This window comes from Mustelus asterias, chromosome 11, assembly GCF_964213995.1.
Source record: "Mustelus asterias chromosome 11, sMusAst1.hap1.1, whole genome shotgun sequence".
NCBI lineage: Eukaryota > Metazoa > Chordata > Chondrichthyes > Carcharhiniformes > Triakidae > Mustelus > Mustelus asterias.
Genome location: NC_135811.1, coordinates 15,200,278 through 15,226,633, shown reverse-complemented (window position 1 = coordinate 15,226,633; position 26,356 = coordinate 15,200,278). Strand labels below are relative to the sequence as shown.

The 26,356-nt window shown below is 44.7% G+C and overlaps 1 protein-coding gene across 1 annotated transcript in view; it reads right to left on the bottom strand.

Annotated features, from left to right (window-relative positions):
* LOC144500847 (VPS10 domain-containing receptor SorCS1-like) overlaps positions 1-26,356 on the bottom strand; it is an 868,860-nt gene that overhangs the window by 23,869 nt on the left and 818,635 nt on the right. Inside the window, exons 22-24 of the mRNA XM_078224322.1 lie at positions 25,486-25,598; positions 21,070-21,198; positions 9,376-9,475 (exon numbers count right to left, since the gene is read on the bottom strand). Coding sequence (XP_078080448.1) covers positions 9,376-9,475; positions 21,070-21,198; positions 25,486-25,598 — 342 coding nt within the window. The remainder of the gene's footprint in view (positions 1-9,375; positions 9,476-21,069; positions 21,199-25,485; positions 25,599-26,356) is intronic.

The following is a 26,356-nucleotide window of genomic DNA, read 5'->3' as shown; positions in this document are numbered from 1 at the left end:
TGCTTTTCAATCACCCCTCTCAGCTTGCTCCAGTGGATCAATGAGGGGGAACCACCCAGGTAACTGACTTTTAAAGTTAAAATAAAAACCCTTCCCAGACTCCTTTGCTGCCCACTTCTAGTTTTCACTTTAAACTAGAAAAACTGCTGTTAAAGTAAAGGCCAAAAAAATACACACACTAGCTGACTAATTAAATAAATAAACAATTCAATTAATCCAATTAATCTCTTACCAGCACTGCTGCTTTTCAATCACCCCTCTCAGCTTGCTCCAGTGGATCAATGAGGGGGAACCACCCAGGTAACTGACTTTTAAAGTTAAAATAAAAACCCTTCCCAGACTCCTTTGCTGCCCACTTCTAGTTTTCACTTTAAACTAGAAAAACTGCTGTGAAAGTAAAGGCCAAAAAAATACACACACTAGCTGACTAATTAAATAAATAAACAATTCAATTAATCCAATTAATCTCTTACCAGCACTGCTGCTTTTCAATCACCCCTCTCAGCTTGCTCCAGTGGATCAATGAGGGGGAACCACCCAGGTAACTGACTTTTAAAGTTAAAATAAAAACCCTTCCCAGACTCCTTTGCTGCCCACTTCTAGTTTTCACTTTAAACTAGAAAAACTGCTGTGAAAGTAAAGGCCAAAAAAATACACACACTAGCTGACTAATTAAATAAATAAACAATTCAATTAATCCAATTAATCTCTTACCAGCACTGCTGCTTTTCAATCACCCCTCTCAGCTTGCTCCAGTGGATCAATGAGGGGGAACCACCCAGGTAACTGACTTTTAAAGTTAAAATAAAAACCCTTCCCAGACTCCTTTGCTGCCCACTTCTAGTTTTCACTTTAAACTAGAAAAACTGCTGTTAAAGTAAAGGCCAAAAAAATACACACACTAGCTGACTAATTAAATAAATAAACAATTCAATTAATCCAATTAATCTCTTACCAGCACTGCTGCTTTTCAATCACCCCTCTCAGCTTGCTCCAGTGAGGGGACTTCTGCCTCCGAGGACTTATTACAATTTTATTAAATCGATACATGTTTGTGTTTTTACTGGGAGATTTGGGTGTGATTCTCGTTATAACTGATTTTGATACACGAGGTTCTCTAAATAAATATATTTCAGCGGTTTGGCCTGTCAGAGAAGGAACATGGCTGGGAAGATATGTTTGCTGTCGGAAAAGGAGTTTCATTAAAGACATTCATTTGGACGTCTCGGTTCTGAGCTCCTCACACTTCTTGCTGATGAACGCGGTGCAGTGGGGGAAAGAGGTTAGGAGTCGGCTCAAAATAAATCTAAAATGTCACATATTCATCAGACAAACGAGGCTACATGTTTCTGCGATTGAATGAACCTTCCCGCCATTCCAAAGACATTAGACTCCTCAAAAGAATCTCTGACAGAAAGTTGCTTCCAGCTTTTCCTGCTCTGTGCTTCCCCAGAGCACCAATAATTCTGCTTTGTGCCAGTCGTGTCACATCATTAAATGACAACATGCTTTGCTTTCTAACTTTTGGAATAGAAGGTAAACAGTCAGAATTACTTTACCAACTAATACCCAAATCCAAAGGAAGTTGAAAACATATCTAAAACATAGTTCCAGTTAAAATAGCTTTCAGACACACTGGCCTGAATTTTACTACTCTGTCCACTATGGGAATTGGAGCAAGCAAGGGGTGGACAACGGAAAGGTCCATTGACCTCAGATGGGACTTTACAGTTTCGGGACAAACGAGCCATAAAATCTTGCCCACCGAGGTGATTTTAGCTACATGTTTACCTTTAAAAAACAAACACTGCCACTGTGGGTCATAAGATTAGTTCAGGTATTGGTTTACACTAAATTGTAATCTTATATTTCATCATAGAAATCATAGAAACCCTACAGTACAGAAAGAGGCCATTCGGCCCATCGAGTCTGCACCGACCATAATCCCACCCAGGCCCTACCACCATATCCCTACATATTTTACCCGCTCATCCCTCTAATCTACGCATCCCAGGACACTAAGGGGCAATTTTAACATGGCCAATCAACCTATCCTGCACATCTTTGGACTGTGGAAGGAAACCGGAGCACCCGGAGGAAACCCACGCAGACACGAGGAGAATGTGCAAACTCCACACAGACAGTGGCCCGAGCCGGGAATTGAACCCAGGTCCCTGGAGCTGTGAAGCAGCAGTGCTAACCACTGTGCTACCGTGCCGCCCATTTGTTGCCATTTGATTCCTCTCTCTGCCTGCAACTGCTCATCGCTCCCATTGCCCATTTCTCTTGCTGTGTGTATGTATGTATGAGAAAATGCTGGAAAATCTCAGCTGGTCTGACAGCGTCTGTGGAGAGAGAATAGAGCCAACGTTTCGAGTCTGGATGACCCTTCGTCAGAGTATGGATGGACACGTTCATCTTTCTCCGCTCCTGCTGCCCATTTCTCTTGCTATATGTGTGGGCGGCACGGTGGCACAATGGTTAGCACTGCTGCCTCACAGCGCCAGGGACCTGGGTTTGATTCCCGGCTTGGATCACTGTCTGTGTGGAGTCTGTACACTCTCCCTGTAAGAAGTCTCACAACACCAGGTTAAAGTCCAACAGGTTTATTTGGTAGCACAAGCCGCAAGCTTTCGGAGCGCTGCCCCTTCATCAGATGAGTGGGAGTTCTGTTCACAAACAGGGCATATAAAGACACAAACTCAATTTACAAAATAATGGTTGGAATGCGAGTCTTTACAGGTAATCAAGTCTTAAAGGTGCAGACAATGTGAGTGGAGAGAGGGTTAAGCACAGGTTAAAGGGATGTGTACTGTCTCCAGACAGGACAGCTAGTGAGAATTTGCAAGCCCAGGCAAGTTGTGGGGGTTACAGATAGTGTGACATGAACCCAAGATCCCGGTTGAGGCCATCCTTATGCGTGCGGAACCTGGCTATCAGTCTCTGCTCAGCAACTCTACGTTGTCGTGTGTCGTGAAGGCCACCTTGGAGAACGCTTACCCGAGGATCAGAGGCCGAATGCCCGTGACCGCTGAAGTGTTCCCCAACAAGAAGAGAACACTCTTGCCTGGTGATTGTCGAGCGGTGTTCATTCATCCATTGTCATAGCATCTGCATGGTCTCCCCAACACTACAGACAGTTACCCACAGATCCGACCAAAGAACACACCTGTCAACTCAACAGACTGATCAAGACCTTTGATCCGGACCTTCAGAGCACCCTCCATGCTCTCATCCCACGTACTCCTTGCGTTGGAGATCTCTACTGCCTTCCAAAGATATACAAGGCAAACACACCCGGCCGTCCCATCGTATTGGGCAATGGGACCCTGTGCGAGAACCTCTCCGGCTACGTCGAGGGCATCCTGAAACCCATTGTACTAAAGAACCCCTAGTTTTTGTTGCAGGAAAGGATGTCCCGAGGCATGGTACATTGGGGAGACCATGCAGACGCTACGACAACGGATGAATGAACCCCGCTCAACAATCACCAGGCAAGAGTGTTCTCTTCCTGTTGGGGAACACTTCAGCGGTCATGGGCATTCGGCCTCTGATCTTCGGGTAAGTGTTCTCCAAGGCGGCCTTCATGACATACGACAACGCTGAGTCGCTGAGCAGAGACTGATAGCCAAGTTCCACACACATGTGGACCGCCTCAACCGGGATCTTGGGTTCATGTCAGACTATCTGTAACCCCCACAACTTGCCGGGGCTTGCAAATTCTCACTCGCTGTCCTGGCTGGAGACAATACACATATCTCTAACCTGTGCTTAACCCTCTCTCCACTCACATTGTCTGTACCTTTTAAGACTTGATTACCTGTAAAGACTCACGTTCCAACCATTATTTTGTAAATTGAGTTTGTGTCTTTATATGTCCTGTTTGTGAACAGAACTCCCACTCACCAGATGAAGGGGCAGCACTCTGAAAGCTAGTGGCATTTGCAGCCAAATAAACCTGTTGGACTTTAACCTGGTGTTGTGAGACTTCTTACTGTGCCCACCCCAGTCCAACGCTGGTATCTCCACATCATTCTCCCTGTGTCTGCGTGGGATTCCTCCGGGTGCTCCGGTTTCCTCCCACAGTCTGAAAGATGTGCTGGTTAGTTGCATTGGCCATGCTAAATTCCCCCTCAGTGTACCCGAACAAGTGCCGGAGTGTGGCGACTAGGGGATTTTCACAATAACTTCACTGCAGTGTTAATGTAAGCCTACTTGTGACTAATATATTAGCTTTACTTTAAAGTATGAGGACAACAGGAATAGAGAAAGATGAGCCTGTCTCTCTGACAAAGGATCATCCAGACTCAAAACGTTGGCTCTATTCTCTCCCCAGATGCTGTCAGACCTGCTGAGATTTTCCAGCATTTTCTGTTTCTGTTCCATCCAAACTGTTGATTTTTGAAGTAATCTAGTGAGACAGAACTAAAGGGATTCTCCGACCTCACCCGCGGCTGGGATTCTCCGATCCTGCTGGTGTGAATGGAGACTTGGCTGAGCGCCAAATTTTCCATTCTCGCTGGCAGCGGTGGTGGGGAATCGGAGAATCCTGGCCAAGGCGTCAGTTTCCTGGGGGTTTAGGAGAGTTCTTTCTGCAAATGTATGAACATTTGAGGCAGTGGCTGTAGGATGATGTTGCAGGTGGGGATGGGGTGGGCTTGGGGTAGGCTGCGATTTCAGATTCTAATTCACACGATTGGACTCATGGCTGGCGCGAACGCAAATTCAAACACCAAATCAACCCGAAGACTTGCCCCTGAAAACAAGACAACTCACGTCTTCTCTTGGCAATTTAGCAGTCTAAACATAATCACAGTCCCATAAAACACCAATGAAAACATCTGACCTAAAATAGCATTATGAATGCATGTCATTAATCACCACCAAACATCAGGATGAATGAATAGGTTTACAGGATCACAGCACAGATGAAGTAGGCTTTTTGATCTATTTTAAATTAGTCATCTAGAAAGCGCGGTGGCACAGTGGCTAGCACTGCTGCTTCACAGCGCCAGGGACCTGGACTCGATTCCGGGCTTGGGTCACTGTCTGTGCGGAGTTTGCATATTCTCCCCATTGGGGTGGCACAGTGGCACATTGATTAGGGCTGCAGCCTCATAGCGCCAGGGGCCCAGATTTCATTCCTGGCTTGGGTCACTGTCTGTGTGGAGTCTGCATGTTCTTCCTGTGTCTGCATGGGTTTCCTCCGGGTGCTCCGGTTTCCTCCCACAGTCCGAAAGATGTGCAGGTTAGGTGGATTGGCCACGCTAAATTGCCCCTTAGTATCAGGGGGACAAGCAGGGTAAAATACTTGGGGGGGGGTTAAGGGAATAGGGCCTGGGTGGGTTTGTGGTTGGTGCAGACTCGATGGGCCGAATGGCCTCCTTCTGCGTTCTAGGGTTTCTCTGATTCTATGAAACCCCAGCAGTCCTGAAATGAAGAATTAGTTTTCATTATGATCGACTGTGGCAAATCTAGCAGACGGAAAGAATGATGGTGAAGATCATTTCTCGGTATTTAATCATTGCTGTAATGTATTATTTCCTCATTGTGGACACTTCAGAGCAGCTAAAACTACAATGTCAAATATTTCACTGTTTCTTAATTATAATTAAATCATAAACATATGTATGACAAACACTTTAGGCGCTAATTTGTCTTCTTGCAGAAATTCTCTCTATCACTCTCCCAGCTGCCTCAAAAAGATACTGAAAGGGATCTGAAAATGAGCATTATTTACAGAACAAATGTTCTTCTGCTGGTTAATTAAATGCTGGGTTTCTGCAGCTCCTATCTTGTGCTGGGTTGTGTTTTAAATCAAAGGGCAATGTCGTAACTGGTCCAGGAGTCTTACTTCCCCATTAAATAGGAAAGGCAGGGAAGGGGGCAATGTTTTGAAATTAGGGGGCCACCCTTATAGGATCGAGATGAGGAGAAGGTTTTTGCTCTCTGAGAGGGATGTGCGACTTTGGAACTCTCTGCCTTGGAAGATGGTGGAAGTGGGATCACTGAATATTGTTAAGGTGGGGGGGTAGATAGATGCTTGTTGGATATGGGCGGCATGGTTGCACAGTGGCTAGCACTGCTGCCTCACAGTGCCAAGGACCTGGGTTCGATTCCCAGGTTGGATCAATGTCTGTGTGGAGTTTGCACCTTCTCCCCGTGTCTGCGTGGGTTTCCTCCGGGTGCTCCGATTTTCTCTCACAGTCCAAAGATGTGCGAGTTAGGTGGGTTGGCCACACTAAATTAGTGTCAGGGGGACTAGCTACGGTAAATGCATGGAGTTATGGGGATAGGGCCTGGATGGGATTGTGGTCGGTCCAGACTCGATGGCCGAACGGTCTCCTTCTGCACTGTAGGGATTTTATGATTCTACAAAGGGAATCAAAAAGGTGGGAATGTGGAACTCAACACAAACAGATCAGCCATGATCTTATTGAATGACAGAGCAAGCTGGAGGGGCAAAAGGCCCACTCCTGCTCCGATTTTGTATGTTCATACATTTCCATGCATTAACCAGAGATGAGTTTGACAGATTTTTAATTGGTCATGGGTTGAAGGGTTATGGAGAGAAGGCAGGAAAATGAGGATGAGGAGCATATCAGCCATGATCGTATGGCAGAACAGACTCAATGGGCCAAATGTCCTAATTCTGTTCCTATATCTTATGAACTACATTCAATGATCAGCAACCCTGGCTGATGTGGGCAGGCTAAAAGTTGACATGATTATGACTGATCCAATTTTCATTCCCCTGGTTCTCAAAATGGGTTCCTTCAATGTGATTTATTTTTAAACCGATCACACCCAATTTGTTTTAAAGTTGCTTCTTCCTTCCAGGAGCCAGGAAGAAGAGGCAAGGATGTGACACTGGTCAGCATTTTGCAGCAAAAATAATGGCGAAGCTATCAGCGATCACTGATGTTGGACTGCCACCACTCCCAGTGATAGCACGCGGGCAGTTGAATGCAGATATTAGGAAGCTGCGGCCTGAGTTGACCCTGCTCCTCTAGAAGCTGTGTAATCACTGACAGACTGAGAACTGAAATCACAAAAAAGGTATGAAGCTGGGATACTTACCTGATAAAATACCCAATCAACGTGTGATTAAAATGAGGGTTTGTCCATTCAAGAGTATTGAATTTTAGTGGTGCATTAAATCTTAATTACTTTGATTTTATTTGATTTAGTTTTGTCACATGTATAGGTTTACAGTGAAAAGTATTGTTTCTTGTGCGCTATACAGGCAGAGCATACCATACATAAGGAAGGAAAGGAGAGAGTGCAGAATGTAGTGTTCCAGTCATAGCTAGGGCGTAGAGAAAGATCAACTTAATATAAGGTAAGTCCATTCAAAAGTCTGACAGCAGCAGGGAAGAAGCTGAAAAGATACTTTTGTATCTTTTTCTCCAACGGAAGAAGGTGGAAGAGTATGTGTCCGGGGTGCGTGGGGTCCTTGATTATGCTGGCTGCTTTTCCGAGGCAGCGGGAAGTGTAGACGGAGTCAATGGATGGGAAAAAGCATAACAAGAAAAGCAGGGGCTGGGAGAAAGGCCATACAGAGAGAGGGATTAAGCTAGACAAGTTCATCTGAGTTACAATTGCTTCAGGTATTTAGTGTTGAAATTTAGGGCTAATGTTTGTCCAGTAAGATTACAGCTAAAACTCCTGGAGGAGTGTGGGAATAAAATTGGTCTTTGCCATTAGTGCAAAGTGGAATGGTAGCAAATTGACACCTGATTTTTCACCACAACAGTTTTTATTTTCCATTGACTTGGAAAATATTGACAAGAAATTAATGTCAAGAAAAAAGTCAGACAAAAAGGGGGATTTTGCACCCACATTCATCCTGAGCGCAAGTGCAAAATCCCACGAGAGATGGATAATGAGAACTGTGCCGGTGAGATCTCGTTTTCAGATTCTCCCCACTCCCTGCCAGTGATACAATGAGGATCCAGGTCCATGGGGGCGGATCTTCGGTTTATTTCTATTTTTGTTTAAGGTCGGGTCACCCTTTAAAAATCTCTGGAGAGCCGACATTGCTGACTCTATCCGGCCCCGCCCTGCCAGCATGACGGCGTGATTCATGCTGATTATTTTACTCAGTGCTGGAAATCATGGAGAGAAAAGCCAACTGTGCAGCTGGCCAGCTGCACACTGGTTTTCCCAACTGGTCCAGCACTCAGAAAGAAAAAGGAAAGTTTTTGTCCATGGAGTGTTTGAATTGTTCTTCTGTGAACTTGAGTGGGAAGAAGATCAGACACGGTGAAAAATTGGTTGCTGATTGACTCCAAGCCAGTTTTGTACGGATGGCAAAGGCCAGTTTCAGCCTCCTGTAGTTTAAGGTTATTATGCAAGGAAAGCTACTCCTCTTCTTCCTGTTGCTTAGGCACAATTTTATGTTAAAAAAAGCTTGTTCATAAGATATAGGCCATTCGGCCCATCGAGTCCGCTCCGCCATTCGATCGTGGCTGATATGCTCCTCATCCCTATTTTCCTGCCTTCTCCCCGTAACCCTTCAACCCATTGCCAACTAAAAATATGTGTAACTCCTCCTTAAAGTTACTCACTGTCCCAGCATCCACCGCACTTTGGGGTAGCGAATTCCACAGATTCACAACCCTTTGGGAGAAGTAGTTTCTCAACTACTCCTGATTTTTGAGTTGTTTGTTTCAGGATTACAATTTGAGCTGTAAGGGTGCAAAACTCAGCTGGCCTATCTAAGGGTGGCACAGTGGTTAGCACTGCTGCCTCACAGCGCCAGTGACCCGGGTTCGATTCTCGGCTTGGGTCACTGTCTGTGCGGAGTCTGCACGTTCTCCCCGTGTCTGCATGGGTTTCCTCCGGGTGCTCCAGTTTCCTCCCACAGTCTGAAAGGCGTGCTGGTTAGGTGCATTGGCCATGCTAAATTCTCCCTCAGTGTACCTAAACAGGCACTGGAGTGTGGCGACTAGGGGATTTTCACAGTAACTTCATTGCAGTGTTAATGTAAGCCTACTTGTGACAATAAATAAGAAAAATAAAGTCCATAGAGACAAGGAAATCTCTCATTATTAGTGATCAAACTACTTAAGTGAAAGCAGGATTGTTGTGTTAGGGTCAAAATAAAACAAAATAGAACAGGTATCAACCTAAGGCCACAGCCTAGATAAATCTCAGGAATATCCTGAACCATGGAATTCTTGCCTAAATACTGCTTTCAGTAACTTGACCCAAGTTACAGGTCTCAGAATATGCTCAATTAAATTTTACCAGACGTTTTGAAAGCCTTGATTTCAGAGACTGATTTTTAAAGCCTGCAAAGAGCATAGCATCACTGTCACTGAACAATAAAATGTGATGTTTGGTGGTATCCTGTGTACATGATACACTTACCTAATGTAAGGTGAGCAGTCGAAGCAATGATCTGGATTCCAGGCTTTAGCTCAAATTGAACCCGATTCTGATTAAGTGCATGGATCACCATGTCTAAAATCTGAGGGAGAAGCATTAATGTGAGATCTTTCCACATTCATGTCATCAGCAAATGCACAGTTACCAAAAGTACTGTTAAAATAAAAGTCAAAAGCCCTTCCCCATCTAAGCTGAGTTGTAAGATCATTTCTCTTCATATCTTATCCTGCTCCGATATGTGTGTAAGTGCTGTGGTGTTGCCAGGGGCTGTGTGCTGGAAGGGGAGTACTTTTCTCACAATATTCTGCAGTTTCTTGACAGAGACTCCCCCTGCCAAGGAGGCCACAGGAAGTCAATTCAGAAGTCATAAGGCGGACTGATGTAAAACTCCTATCAGGAACGAGTGCAATGGGCTTCGGCTGTGTAGCTTTGCTAGGTTATATAAACAAAGAACTGAGTTCCACTCGTGTGGAAGCCAACTTGTGAATGCAAGGAAAGCCCCTCCCTCCCCCCCCGGCCCCCCACCTTCCTCACCCCGCCCCCCCCCCCCCCCCCCCCCCTCAGAGAATGAAGAATTTGTTGGCTGCATATTGTGTTTGACCTTGGCCTGTACGAACTTTGGCCTGTATGTGAACCTGCTCTGGCAATCTGACCTTCTTTGTCCATTTTTTGACCTTGCCCCTGCCTTGCCCTCCTGAAGGACTATCGCTGTTATATACCATGTTGAGTTTTCTCTGGGAAACGGATTAGCTATCCAGGTTTAAATTATGTAAAGTTAGGCTCAAGGAAGAGCTAGGTGTTTATTTCCTTTCTTTTCTGCTTTGCTGAGTCTCTGAAGACTGTTAAAATAAGACATTCATTTTTTGTATTTGGACAACTGTGTGAGGTATTGAACTGAGTGAAGTCCACCCAGTCTGTCCTGATCCCCAGCCCCTTGCTACATCACTGTACATTGTACAATTATCATCAATAACATTTTAAAGAGTGTGGGTTTATATGTTACATCTTTGTTTTATTTTCTCCTGTCTTAACCTACTCTGCAGTCTGCTATTGGGAGCCCTCCAATATGGGTCATCACTCTATCATCTCTTCATGGCTATTGGCACAGGTGTAACAAAGACTCTGGTTCAGATTTTTGCCGCAGTGTAAAGGCTCTCTATTCTGGTAAAAATGGTGAAGTGGCTGATTTCCACCCCCCCGGCACCTCCTTGCCCAGTGCCTCTGAACACAGTACTCCCCATTTTTGCAGTTTACACTGACCATAATCCATTGAGGTTTCTGGAGAAGCTTAAAGATAAATATGCAAGACTGTTTAGATGGAGGTTATTGTTACAGCCGTTTAATTTGATTATAAATGTGGCAAGAAGGGAGAGTACAATTGCAGATGCATTATCAGGACTTTGATGTAAAAGGGAGGGGGCATTCACGTTGGAAAAGAAAAACTGGACTATAATACTGTTTAAATTTGGATTCATAGATGTAATAAGATATATATCTTATAGAGTAATAAAAAAAAACTAGAGGCTTTAGAAAAATGAAGCCATCTTTTCATATTCATAGAATCCCTACAGTGCAGAAAGAGGCCATTCAGCCTGTTGGGCCTGCATTGATAACTATCCCACGCAGTCCCAATCCCCATAACCCACTTATTTACCCTTCTAACTTTTGACACGAAGGGGAAATTGAGCATGGTCAATCAATCTAAGCTGCACATCTTTGGATTGTGGGAGGAAACCAGAGCATTCGGAGGAAACCCACGCAGCCACGGGGAGAATGTGCAAAGTTGACACAGACAATGACCTGAGGCCGGAATTGAACCTGGATCCCTGGTGCTGTGAGGCAGCACTGTGCTACCGTGCCGCTATTGCTGGTTCATTTTTAAGGTAAACAATTACTGGAGACATATATGTCTGTTGAACAGTGAAGGAATTATGGTGAGTGGGTCAAGAAAAGATCAGCCATGATCTTATTGAATGGTGGAGCAGGCTCGAGGGGCCAGATGGCCTACTCCTGCTCTTAGTTCTTATGTTGGTTTTTTTTAATGTTTCTGTAGAATGTTTAAAATTTCAACTTTATTCTACAGGCAGTCGGTATGTCTGGTAAACATTTAGCTCAAGCTTTGTAAAAGCAAGCTAATTACTCATTTCAGTTAGGAATTTATTACTTTAGAGCTAATTGGAACTGGGACAGTTATAAGATTGTAAAGTTGCTTCTTTTTATCCTTAAGTATTGTTCAAATGTTAGTGGATAAGCTGCTTCATTTGTTAGAGTTGTATTTAAACTGTGTTATTAAATAACGTTTGTTTCACTATAAAAGATCCCTACTTTGTCAGTAGAATCATTTATGCCAAAAATGAAAATTTGTTGGGGTCTAGTCTGGCTTCCTGATGTAACCTGGGGGTCTTGTTTGGGACCCTAGCAAACAGAAGCACCCCACTGCTTTTTCCCCATGGACCTACAAATATTTTCTTTTTGATAATAAAAATTCCAGACTTTGATATATTGGATATGTTCATCTCTACATACGGTGTAAGTTCTTTGATCAATGAATTGCTTGACTTATTCTTTGCAGACCTTTGCAAACAGAAGTACCTTTCACACGCTATTCTACACACAAAGCCAACTACATCAGATCAATCGTTGAATCCCATTATTACTGACTCTTGGTCTATGTGGATTATCCCACAATTGTATACCAATCTGACTTGGGTCAATTTAACAAGTAACATGATGCAATACAAGCAGCCAGGTGGTTAGCGTTGTCCTCAAGTATTTTGTACAGTTCAGTGTCTCATTATTTCAGAGCTTTTTTTCTATAAGTAATAGATTTGGTCAAACGAAACCAAACCCTTAATCTGCTGACTGTTATATACTTCTGATTCGCAGCAGTTTGAAGCAAGTTCAATTCCCAGCTTGGGTGACTGTCTTTGTGGAGTTTGCACGTTCTCCCCGTGTCTGTGTGGGTTTCCTCCAGGTGCTCCGGTTTCCTCCCACAGTCTGAAAGGCGTGCTGGTTAGGTGCACTGACCTGAACAGGCGCCGGAGTGTGGCGACTAGGGGAATTTCGCAGTAACTTCATTGCTGCGTTAATGTAAGCCTTACTTGTGACTAATAAATAAACCTTTTAACTTGAAGTTACATCATTGTGTGCATAATTTTGGATTAGATTACCAGGTAAGGCCATTGAAGTGGGCAATGTAAATGAACCCAAGGGGATTGGTTGAGTTTATAAAGAGTTATGGTGAGAATATGGTCATCATTAGGATCATAGATTTTCTACAGTGCAGAAGGAGGCCATTCGGCCCATCGAGTCTGCACCGACTCTCCGACGGAGCATCTTACCCAGACCCTATCCCTGTAACCCCAAGTATTTACCTCACTAATCCCTTTAACCTGCACATCTTTGGACTCTAAAGAGAAATTTAGCATGGCCAATCCACTTAACCTGCACATCTTTGGATTGTGGGAGGAAACTGGAACACCCGAAGAAAACCCACGCAGACATGGGGAGAATGTACAAACTCCGCACAGTTACTCAGGGCTAGAACAAAACACGGTTCCCTGGCACTGTGAGGTAGCAGTGCCAATCACTGTGCCACCATGCTGCCCTTTGATATGGATAGGTGGGAAATAACCCATCAAAAAGGGATGGGCTTGCCTATGATTCTTTCCCAGGTCTCAAACATGCTTATGTTCTTATTTTCATGCACCGAAAGGTATATTCATCAATACTTTAGCAAATCAACATCAACTCTGTTCATTGCTGATTAACAAACTCATCCGTTTTTCAGTGAAGACCTCTGTTGAGAAATCATAAGCCGAACAAACAGAATTATTAATATGGATCTTTGCCTGTGTTATAAAAATTTGAATAGGATTCATAGGACAATAGTACATAAAAGGTGTGTTACTGTTAAATGTGTTATTCTTTAATATTATTAACTAGTAGCTCTTAATTTAAAAATGTAATTGTAACACATATTCTCAAATGCCTTATGTTAATTTTTTTAGTTTAAAATTTTATTTATCATTGTCACAAGTAGGCTTACATTAACATTGCAATGAGGTTCCTGTGAAAATCCCCTAATCGCCACACTCTGACGCTTGTTTGGGTAAACTGAGAGAGAGTTTAGCATGGCCAATGCACGTAACCAGCACGTCTTTCGGACTGTGGGAAGAAATCGGAGCACCCGGAGGAAACCCACGCAGACACAGGGAGAATGTGCAGACTCCGCACTGTCACCCAAAAGCCGGGAATCGAACCTGGGTCCCTGATGCTGTGAGACGGCAGTGCTAACCACTGTGCCACCGATGTAAGCCAACATTTTAAAAAGCTTGAAGGTACCTCGTTATGTGTGGAAAGTGTATTTTGCCATTCATCTAATTGTCATATGTAAATTTGATCAAAAAATATATGAATGCTATTTCCTAATTAGTTTATTAAATTAATCAGGTAGGAACTGCAAGTTCTGATTTATATATTACAATGTTTTCAAGTAAATGTGTAAACTATGTCAAATTCTAATTTTGAACCGTTTTGATTGCATTATATTTTTATCTCTGAGTTCGGGGGCTTATTAGAGGCGAGTGTATTTTTTTTCAAATCATCCTTTGATTTATTTGCGTATTAGATCAAATTAATATTTAGCAATAATACATTCTCTCCAAAAGACAATGATTTATTCTCAATAAATATCATGGGTGGAATTTTGTAGACTTAAGTTTTCAGGGGAAAGAAAAATTCTAATTAATCTAATTTACATATTGAAATGTAGATATGGATATTAATTGAATAATAAGTTTGCAATTCCAGGGCAGATAAAAATAGCATTTAAGATTTTTTATAGAATTACCATTATCAAAAGAATTTTATACTCATAAAGATGAATAATGTCAGTGCAGGCAAACAGAACAATTAAAACATAGGGAATAGTAAATGTGAAAGAAGGGCCTTTCTAACTTGCCTTCTTTTCATCCTGGTAGTTGCCAGGCAATGGTAGTGATCAATCACTCTTAATTCGTTGGCAATAAACCCCGGATGGGAGACAAATGAAAGAGTGGTGAAGAGCTTTGGGAACCATGGGTTGAATCCCTCAGTGTAAAAGGTCAGGGGGGAATACAGATCACAACATTAGTGGGGGGTACTCCAATGGGCATGGGGACCCAAATAGGAGGCAAACTTCTGTGTCCATCCCCCAGTCTTCCAAGTTTCACCCTGCACCTGGGCACTTGACTTTGGCCTCCCCCACCACAGGCAATATCTCAGTGGGGATGGGTCAGTGATGGGCACTGTGCCACTTCTAGGGTGCCTATCTAATGGCCAGCCCTCCGTCTGCCATCCTGCCTCTGTGTTGATGTGGGGGAGGGGAGGGGGGGGGAATAGCCATAAAATTCTGGCCCATATGTCAAAAATCCCCTCCCCCTAAGAGAGATATTAAAAGTTCAGATGCAATGGTGAACATATTCAAAGCCTTATTAAGAACATAAGAACATAAGAAATAGGAGCAGGAGTAGGCCATCTAGCCCCTCGAGCCTGCCCCACCATTCAATAAGATCATGGCTGATCTGACGTGGATCAGTACCACTTACCCGCCTGATCCCCATAACCCTTAATTCCCTTACCGATCAGGAATCCATCCATCCGCGCTTTAAACATATTCAGCGAGGTAGCCTCCACCACCTCAGTGGGCAGAGAATTCCAGAGATTCACCACCCTCTGGGAGAAGAAGTTCCTCCTCAACTCTGTCTTAAACCGACCCCCCTTTATTTTGAGGCTGTGTCCTCTAGTTTTATCTTCCTTACTAAGTGGAAAGAATCTCTCCGCCTCCACCCTATCCAGCCCCCGCATTATCTTATAAGTCTCCATAAGATCCCCCCTCATCCTTCTAAACTCCAACGAGTACAAACCCAATCTCCTCAGCCTCTCCTCATAATCCAAACCCCTCATCTCCGGTATCAACCTGGTGAACCTTCTCTGCACTCCCTCCAATGCCAATATATCCTTCCTCATATAAGGGGACCAATACTGCACACAGTATTCCAGCTGCGGCCTCACCAATGCCCTGTACAGGTGCATCAAGACATCCCTGCTTTTATATTCTATCCCCCTCGCAATATAGGCCAACATCCCATTTGCCTTCTTGATCACCTGTTGTACCTGCAGACTGGGCTTTTGCGTCTCATGCACAAGGACCCCCCGGTCCCTTTGCACGGTAGCATGTTTTAATTTGTTTCCATTGAGATAGTAATCCCATTTGTTATTATTTCCTCCAAAGTGTATAACCTCGCATTTCTCAACGTTATACTCCATTTGCCATATCCTCGCCCACTCACTCAGCCTGTCCAAATCTCTCTGCAGATCTTCTCCGTCCTCCACACGATTCACTTTTCCACTTATCTTTGTGTCGTCTGCAAACTTCGTTACCCTACACTCCGTCCCCTCCTCCAGATCATCTATATAAATGGTAAATAGTTGCGGCCCGAGTACCAATCCCTGCGGCACGCCACTAGTTACCTTCCTCCAACCGGAAAAACACCCATTTATTCCGACTCTTTGCTTCCTGTCGGATAGCCAGTCCCCAATCCACTTTAACACACTACCCCCAACTCCGTGTGCCCTAATCTTCTTCAGCAGCCTTTTATGGGGCACCTTATCAAACGCCTTTTGGAAATCCAAAAACACCGCATCCACCGGTTCTCCTCCATCAACCGCCCTAGTCACATCTTCATAAAAATCCAACATGTTCGTCAAGCACGACTTTCCCCTCATGAATCCATGCTGCGTCTGATTGATCGAACCATTTCTATCCAGATGCCCTGCTATCTCCTCTTTAATAATGGATTCCAGCATTTTCCCTACTACAGACGTTAAGCTGACCGGCCTATAGTTACCCGCCTTTTGTCTCCTTCTTTTTTTAAACAGCGGCGTAACATTAGCCGTTTTCCAATCAACCGGCACTACCCCAGAATGCAACGAGTTTTGATAAATAATCACTAACGCATCCACTATTACCTCTGACATTTCTTTCAATACCCTGGGATGCATTCCATCCGGACCCGGGGACTTGTCCACCTTCAGTCCCATTAGTCTACCCAGCACTGCCTCTCTGGTAACATTAATTGTATTAAGTATTTCTCCTGCTGCCAACCCTCTATCGTTAATATTTGGCAAACTATTTGTGTCCTCCACCGTGAAGACCGACACAAAAAACTTATTTAAAGACTCAGCCATATCCTCATTTCCCACTATTAACTCCCCCCTCTCGTCCTCCAAGGGTCCAACATTCACTCTAGCCACTCTATTCCTTTTTATATATTTATAAAAACTTTTACTATCATTTTTTATATTAATTGCTAGCCTAGCTTCATAGTCTATCCTTCCTTTCTTTATCGCTTTCTTAGTCTCTCTTTGTTGTTTCTTAAATTTTTCCCAATCACTTGTTTCTCCACTATTTTTGGCCACTCTGTACGCAGCTGTTTTTATTTTAATACTCTCCTTTATTTCCTTCGTTATCCACGGCTGGTTCTCCCTTTTCTTACAATCCTTGTTTTTTGCTGGAATATATTTTTGCTGAGAACTGAAAAGGATCTCCTTAAAAATCCTCCACTGTTCCTCAGCTATCCTACCTGCCAGCCTGCTCTCCCAGTCTACCTTAGCCAATTCATCCCTCATCCTATCATATTTCCCTCTGTTCAAACAGAGGACACTGGTTTGGGACCAAACTTTCTCCTCTTCCATCTGAATCAGGAATTCGACCATATTGTGGTCACTAGACCCAAGAGGGTCCTTCACAATAAGATCCTTAATTCTACCTACCTCGTTACACAATACCAGATCCAAAATAGCTCGTTCCCTCGTCGGTTCCGTAACATGCTGTTCAAGGAAACTATCCCGACAGCATTCTAAGAACTCTTCCTCCATTCCACCCTTACCGACTTGAGTCTGCCAGTCAATGTGCATGTTGAAGTCCCCCATGATTATTGCCGTTCCGTTTTTACACGCATCCCTTATCTGCTTGTTTATAGCCCTCCCTACCTCAACATTATTATTTGGGGGCCTATATACCACACCTACTAGTGTCTTTCTCCCTCTACTATTCCTCATCTCTACCCATAATGATTCCACGTTTTGTTCCTCAGAGCCTATGTCATCCCTCAGTACTACCCTGATATTATCTCTTATTAATAGCGCGACCCCACCACCTTTTCCTTCCTGTCTATTCTTCCTAAACGCCTGATACCCCTGGATATTCATCTCCCAGTCCTGGTCACCTTTCAGCCACGTTTCTGTAATGGCCACCAGATCGTACCCACTTGTGCTGATTTGCACCATCAACTCATTTACCTTGTTCCGAATGCTTCGTGCATTCAGGCAAAGTGTCCTTATTCCAGCTTTTATCTGGACCCGCTTTGATGAGTCGCGAACACCCTCTCCCTCTACTCCCTTATCTAAATTACCGCCTTCATTCACTTGCACCCTCTCCTCTACCATTAATTTTGTAATTCCCCTTACCCCTGCATCCTCCCCCCCCATCAATTAGCTCCTTGATCCTAGTCAACTCTTCAAGCTCCCCTCCCCCCAACCTATCTAGTTTAAATTCTCCCCAGTAGCCTTAGCCAACCTACCGGCCAGGATATTGGTCCCCGTGTGATTCAAGTTCCACCCGTTTTTTGTATACAGATCACCCCTGCCCGTAAAGAGGTCCCAATGGTCCAGGAACCTGAATCCCTGCCCCCTGCACCAGTCCCTCAGCCACACATTCATCCTCCACCTCACTCCATTCCTGCCCTCACCTTCCCGTGGCACAGGCAGTAATCCTGAGATTACTACCTTTGCTTTCTTCTTTCTCAGCTGTCTCCCTAATTCCCTGTACTCCCTTTTCATGACCCCTTCTCCCTTCCTACCCACATCAGCGGTACCAATATGTACCGCTACCTCAGGCTCCTCTCCCTCCCACCTCAGGATTTCCGGGACGCGACTCGCGACATCCTGGATCCCGGCCCCAGGGAGGCAGACCACCATGCGAGAATCCCGCCTACCTCCGCAGAAACGCCTGTCTGTCCCCTTCACCATCGAGTCCCCGATTAATACCGCCTTCCTCCTCTTTTCCTTAGCCCTCTGAGTTACAGGGCTGGACTCCACTGCGGAGACACGGCCACTGCTGCTTCTCCCAGGCGGGCTGTCCCCCCCAGCAGTACTCAAGCAGGAGTACTTGTTGTGCAGGGGCAAATCCACTGGGGTGCTCTCAACCACCCTAGCCTTACCCTTCCTGGCCGTCACCCACTTGGCCTCCTCCCCTGGCCCTGGTGTGACCACCTGATGATAGCTCTTGTCTATCACCTCCTCATTCTCCCTCATCAGCCTAAGATCCTCGAGCTGCAGTTCCAGCTCCCTAACACGGTCCCTCAGGAACCGCAGCTCGACACACCCCTCACAGATGTGGATGTCCGGGAGGCCAGATGCCTGGAATACTGTGCACATGCTCTGGGGAGGATGTTGAAGTATGAGAGATTGTACAGATTTTTCATTTTATTTTCATTTTAATTGGGAGGTCACCTGTTCAGCCAATAAAATACATTTGAAACACAGTCACTGTTTTAATGAGGCAGACAATTTCCGCACAGCAAGCTCCCACAAAGAGCAATGTGATAATGACCAGATAATTTGTTTTAATGATATTGGTTGGGAGATAGGACGGGGGGGAAAGGGCCAGGGTAAGATACTCTGTCAGAGAATCGGTGCAGGCTCAATGGGTCAAATGGCCTCCTTTTGCACTGTTGGGATTCAATAAGTATCGATCAGCAAACTGGGATCAGGGACATAATGTCATGAATTCTCAAAGGGCAGATGGGGCCTTGGTAACATGTCTCATCTGAAAGGGACACTGGGATTTTGAGCACTTTATAATAGGAAATTAGAGAGAATGTCCAGGGTGCGTGGGGTCCTTAGCTATGTTGGCTGCTTTGCTGAGACAGCAGGAAGTGTGGACAGAGTCAATGGATGGGAGGATGGTTTGCGAGATGGATTGGGCTACATTCACCACCTTTGTCGTTCCTTGTGGTCTTGGGCCGAGCAGGAGCCATACCATATTGATCACATAGAGATTACAACATGAAAAACTACTTTGGCTCAAGTAATCCATGTTGGGATTCACCCATTGGACAACATAGCAAGATACAACCAGGTGTAGGTCGCCCAGCACCTTGACCAGATCCCACCATACAATGAGATGATGGGCTGACAGGTGTCCTAATTCCATAAGCCTGGCTTTGTCCAATATTGCCCTGGTTAACAAAAATCTGTCCATTTATGATTTAAAATTGCCAACTGATTTAGCATTGCTTGCCGTTTGTGGGGCCTGGCTCACCCACTCCCAAAGCTGGTGTGGAGTGTTTTATGGTCAAGGGGGGGGCTTAATGAGGTCCGAATAGGATTTTTGCCCATCACTGCGATCAGACAGTGGCACCCTGCCCTCCTCCCCATCCCGACTTTCCTTCCTACCCTTTGAGAAACTTTTTATAAAAATCGGTTGTCCACTCCCGCCCGACTGCCGTGAGTAGTGGCATGGGTAGCACATTATCAGTTTGATAAGAAGCCAAATTAATCCTTGGTTATCTATTTAAATATGGTGGGCGGGCTGCCAATTTAGGCACCTTCCCACCCCCATATTATCAGGGGTGTGTGGGAAAGTGGTGAGGTGAGGAGTTGTCCTATTTTATGTGTCCACCCGTCTGCCGAAAGCACACCCAGTGAGGGTATGTAAAATACAGCCCCAGTTGTGCTCCAACCAGGGCTTTGTATAACTATAGCATGACTTTGTTCCCTTTGCATTCTAGTCCTATAGAAAAAGAGTAAGAAGTTTAACAACACCAGGTTAAAGTCCAACAGGTTTATTTGGTAGCAAAAGCTTTTGCCACCAAATAAACCTGTTGGACTTTAACCTGGTGTTGTTAAACGTCTTACTGTGTTTACCCCAATCCAACGCCGGCATCTCCACATCATGACTATAGAGAAAGGCCAGCATTCTACTTGGCGTTTTGACTTTTTTTTGTATATGTTCATGACATTTTAATGATCTATGTACCTGGATCCTAAGTCCCTTTTTCTAGCTTTTACAATTTAGAACGTACCCTGTTCTATCCTTTTTACAGATGATCTCATAGATTTGCCTCTGCTTTGACCATTTACAATTTGTCAACACGTTTTTACACAATGCCACCTATATCTGTGCCACCAAGATTCATAATCTCAGGCGCCCAACCTGACCTCATGATCCTTTACTCTCTCAACCACCTTACTAACCTGTTCTTAAACATTGAAACAGTCTCTTTTCAATCATTATCTCAAATAATGCATCAAAATTCTCTGCGAGAGTCTTTCTCCTGCTTGTTCTCCGTTCTAAATTGCTTACATTTAACTTATTGTTAATTGTTCTCTTGTTCTTGAGTTTCCAGACACGGGGAATGGTGTGAGGCTGCATTGTTAAGGAGGATTGCCTCAGTGTATTTTGGAGTCCAATTGGCACTTGACTCGAAAGCTCCCATTGATGTGTAGGTGCCAAATGACCTTCAGGCCCATTTATAGACTGGGAAACCTGCGAACTGTCTCATTCTTTGCTCCAATTCGCTACTTGATCTGTGAAAAAGCAAAAACGCACCTGAGCAAATTGTGACTCACCTGATCTAAATCCAGGCTGTTTAATTTCTCTTCTGCGGAACCTTGGTGTGGGAGGATGTAGAGTTCTGCTGCAGTTGGTAAACCCGGGAGGATGGCGAGCAGCATTTGTTGCTCGGGTATGGCTGTAACCTATAGAACACACAGCTACAAGTCATTATCTCCAGGTAGACCTCTCGCAAACACAAGCCATCTTACGCTTTTAAGTTCGTAAGATATAGGAGCAGAATTAGGCCATTCGGCCCATTGAGTCTGCTTTGCCATTCGATCATGGCTGATATGCTCCTCATCCCCATTTTCCTGTCTTCTCCCCATAACCCTTCAACCCATTACCAATTAAAAATCTGTCTAACACCTCCTTAAAGTTGCTCACTGTCCCAGCATCCACCGCACTTTGGGGTAGCAAATTCCACAGATTCACAACCCTTTGGGAGAAGTAGTTTCTCCTCAACTCTGTTTTAAATTTGTTACCCCTTATCCTAAGACTATGACCTCTCGTCCTAGAATGCCCCACAAGAGGAAGCATCCGCTCCACGTCTACTTTATCCATACCTTTTATCATCTAGTATATCTCAATTTGATCTCCCCTCATTCTTCCAAATTCCAGAGAATATAGTCTCTGGCAGTCATTTAAATAAAAGATATGTCCAAAAAGCAGGCAATCACATTGATATTTTGCGAAAACATGCAGTCACGATGGCTGGGATTTTGTAGGGTTGATGGGAATCTCGCCCACCTCCCGGACAACCAGCGGGGAATCACTGTCAGTTCTGTGGCAGTTCCTCAATGGGATCAAGTGCCCTTCTGGCACTTAACTGGCCATCACCAGGCCTTGCGAATGAGGATCACCAAGAACTGCTGGCCAATCAGAGGTGGTCATGATATGGAGATGCTGGCGTTGGACTGGGGTAAGCACAGTAAGAAGTCTCACAACACCAGGTTAAAGTCCAACAGGTTTATTTGGTAGCAAATACTATAAGCTTTCGGAGCACAGCTCCTTCGTCAGATGGAGTGGAAATCAGAGGTGGACAGGGCTTCACTGCAGGTACAGCCGGGGGTGGGGTGGTGGGGGGGGGGGGGGGGGGGGGGGGTGGGGAGGTGGGAGCTGAAGGCAATGCACCCACCAAAGGCCCAGGATCATGGCAAGACCCCATGCCAAAGGTAAGTGAAGGTGAGGTTGGCAGGGGGAGGTGGTGGTGGTGTCAGGGTGATCAGAGGTAAGGATAGTGAGTGGCTTTCAGCAAGGCCCCCTTTTCTGATGCTGGGTCCAATATTAAATGCAGCCCAATATATTTAATTAAGCCATTATGTATTTTGCTGGCAAGTGGAGTGAGCTGTTTTGTTGTAGTTTCTCTTTTGAGCATGATGTGCTTGTGGTTGGAGGAAAACACAAAAGGGAACAGAAACAGTTTGTTTGGTTTTGTCAGACCGGGAGGGGAAGGAAGATCAGGCTTTGATACATACAGAATTACTTTGCTTTAAAAGGATTATTTTTTGAATGACTTAGTGAATGAACGTTAATACTTACTAGCATGACAAAAGATCTCACTGCCTCTAAAATCAAGTTGCAATGATTTTGCAGCTGATCATAGCATCATAGGTGCAGAAAGAAGGAGGCCATTTGGCCCATCGCGTCTGTACCGACCACAGCCAGACCCTCTTCCCGTAACCCCACATATTTCCCCTGCTGATCCCCCTGACACTAGGGTCAATTTAGCATGGCCAATCAACCTAACCCGCGCATCTTTGGAGTGTCAGAGGAAACCGGAGCACCCAGAGGAAACCCACGTAGACATGGAGAGAATGTGCAAACTTCACACAGACAGTGACCCGAGGCCAGAATTGAACCCAGGTCCCTAGCACTGTGGAGCAGCAGTGCTAACCACTGTGCCACCGTGCCGCAAGTTGGCTGGCTGTCTATAAGCATCAATTTGTCCTCCACATAAAAATAGGAAGTGCTGGAAAAACTCAGCAGGTCTGGCAATAGCTGTAGAGAGAGAAACAACGTCAACATTTTGAGTCTGATATGACTCTTTCTGGAACTAAGAAGAGTCATATTGGACTTGAAACATCAAAACGTTTAACTCTGTTCCTCTCTCCCCGACAAATAATAAGTCCAGGTCTGACATTTAAGAATTAGAACTCACAATCTCCTGATTCCGTGAAGAACTTGGCAATTTTTGAGCCAAGGTAATTATTAATATTAATTATTAGGCCTATACTCTCTGGAAGTTAGAAGAATGAGGGGAGATCAAATTGAGGTATGTAAGATGATAAAAGGTATGGATAAAGTAGACGTGGAGCGGATGCTACCTCTGGTGGGGCATTCTAGGATGAGAGGTCATAGTCTTAGGATAAGGGGCAGCAAATTCAAAACAGAGTTGAGAAGAAACTACTTCTCCCAAAGGGTTGTGAATCTGTGGAATTCGCTACCCCAAAGTGCGGTGGATGCTGGGACAGTGAGTAAATTTAAGGAGGAGTTCGACAGATTTTTAATTGGAATGGGTTGAAGTGTTTTGGAGAGAAGGCAGGAAAATGGGAATGAGGAGCCTATCAGCCATGATTGAATGGTGGAGTGGAGTCGATGGGCTGAATGGCCTAATTCTGCTCCTATACCTTATGAGCTTAAGAAATAGAAGTGTCTTTAGATGTCTTATTGTCCCAGGTATTAGCAAGCCTCAGCTTGCATTCAGATCTTTTATTACACAGGATAGAGATAATATTGTGAAGGTCTGTGTCTATGATCAGCCTTGCCAAATGTAATTAATTAGCAGAAGCTCTCAGTTAGATGATTGTCCTAAGTCTGACCTGCTCCCTTTAACGAGACTCCACTGCAGTAGCACAACCTCTCAGAATCAGCCAACACACATCAATGTCTTCTTGCAAAAACTCGCTGAAATCTATGAATGGCTCCTTGTTCCGTTTGTGGAACATGTCAGAGAATATTCCTACAAGGAATCTTTTTAAATGGACACTTAGATTAGCACTGGTAGTACTGGCAATCGTTGCTTGCACTTGGGCGTCTCAATCGCTGGATTTTAATTTGACCAGTTTACTTTGTAGCAAATTCATTAAAGGAAACTGAAAAAGCTTGAAGCTAATTTCAAAGGGTTCTGTCTCAAATCATGAAGCAAGCTCCGCATCACGGGTGTGCCACAGAAATCAGGTCAGACTTCCTGCCATTCCCATTGGATCTGGGTAGCAGATCCATAGTTTATCCTGTAACTTGGGAAATGTGTTTGGAAGAGAAAACTCATATTGGGGTAGAGACTTATGATATGGAGCCGGATTGCCTGACCTCACCCATGGCTGGGATTCTCCAGTCCCGCTGCTTTGAATGGAGATCTGGCTGAGCACCAAATTCTCCGTTCTCGCTGACAGCGGTAGCGGGGCGTGTGTGAGACCGGAGACTTCCGGCCCGGATGTCAATGCTCGGCATTTTGCTCACAGGTGTTGTTTGTGGATCCATTAAACAGCTGTGGTATGGGATGGGCTAAAGTATCACATAGAACTTACAGCACCAAAATTGGCCATGTGGCTCAAGCTGATCCATGCCAGTGTTTATGCTCCACACAAGTCTCCTTCCATCTGTCTTCATTTCACCCATCAGCTATTCATCTATTCCATTCATTTCCCTTGCTTTCCTTTCAATCCAATTCGTCTCAACCTAGTTCCATATTCTAACTGGCCCTCCCAGAACTTAATGAGACTGCCGTTTTGTGTTTTGTATCGGTGAATTATTTCAACATTGCGTTATAGGCCAATGTTCAGGTACGATGGGTTCAGGTTGCCCAGTCTGCTTCCAATTCATAGAATAGAAGAATCATAGAATCCCTACAGTGCAGAAGGAAGCCATTCGGCCCATCGAGTCTGCACCGGCCATAATCCCACCCAGGCCTATTCCCGTAACCCCACATATTTACCCTGCTAATCCCCCTGACACTAGGGTCAATTTATCATCACCAGTCAACCTAACCTGCACATCTTTAAACCATGGGAGGAAACTGGAGCACCCAGAGGAAACCCATGCAGACACGGGGAGAATGTGCAAACTCCACACAAACAGTCACCCGAGGCCGGAATTGAACCCAGGACCCTGGCACTATGAGGCAGCAGTGCTAACCACTGTGCCACCATGCCGCCCCCTGTGCAACTGATATCCTCATTGACCACTGAGTGACAAACCCACCAGGAACCTCCTTTCATCTCCTTCCTTGGCACCATGTCAATCCATCTGACATTTCCGCTGCAAGGAGTGATCTCCTCGGAGTTAAACCTGTAGCTCACTAAATTGGCGGGCGAGGGGGGTGTGGGGAAGAGGCATGAATGGGGTTTCACATGTGGTGAGGTTATGGCGGGAAATGTTCAAAGGAAAATTGTCCTCTTGAACCTGTAGCACTTCCTTCTTCTCCAACTTACTTGTCCGAGAGTTCTTTTGACAAGCTTACTGAGATCGTGCCTCCACTCCGGAATGTCCGGGTTGTAATCTTCCAGGTTTGGTGTAAAGGACAGTAGCAATGAGCGGTAAGAATCTGCAGGGTGAAGACAAGAGGACTTTGTGAAAAGAGTTATGTCTTTCAGGATCACGTTTTGCTCAGGATGGGTTTTGGACAGCACAAGGAAACAATTTTCATTTTCAGAAGTTGCTTCAGAGTCACTTTCTTCGCTCGACAAAAAAAAGTTCCAATTTTTTTCTAGTTTTTTAAAAAGAAATCTTTCAGTCTGAAGGCTCTCACAGTCAATTCATCTTTCAACAACAACACACGTGCATTTCTATAGCACCTTTGAAAGTAGTAAAACATGCCAAGTTGCTTCAGGAGAGCAATATCAGATGAAAATTAACACAAACCGAAGGAGTCATTAGCACAGGGGGGTCAGAGAGGTAGATTTTAAACAGGTTCTTAAAGGAGGAGAGAGAGGTGACCAGGGTCAGGGAGGGAATTCCAGAGCTTGGGGCCTGGTTTGTCTCCTGGCCTAGTTTGTTGACGGTACAAATGGCAATGGTGATTGGCTACACTTGTGATCAATTCTGGAACTATCCTTTAGAATGTAGAACAGGACAGCACAGGGACAGGCCCTTCGGCCCACGATGTTGTGCCGAATATGACGCCAAAGTGAACTAATCCCTTCTGCCTGCCTTTGCTCCTTTAGCTGCAGGATTTCATTTTCAAAGTAAGAAAAATCCGATATGCTGGATGAGATTTCTTTTATGCTTCTGAGGTTTGTGGGAATTGGTGGCAAGGCCAACATTTATTGGTCACTCCTAGTTGCCCTTCAAAGGCTGGCAGTG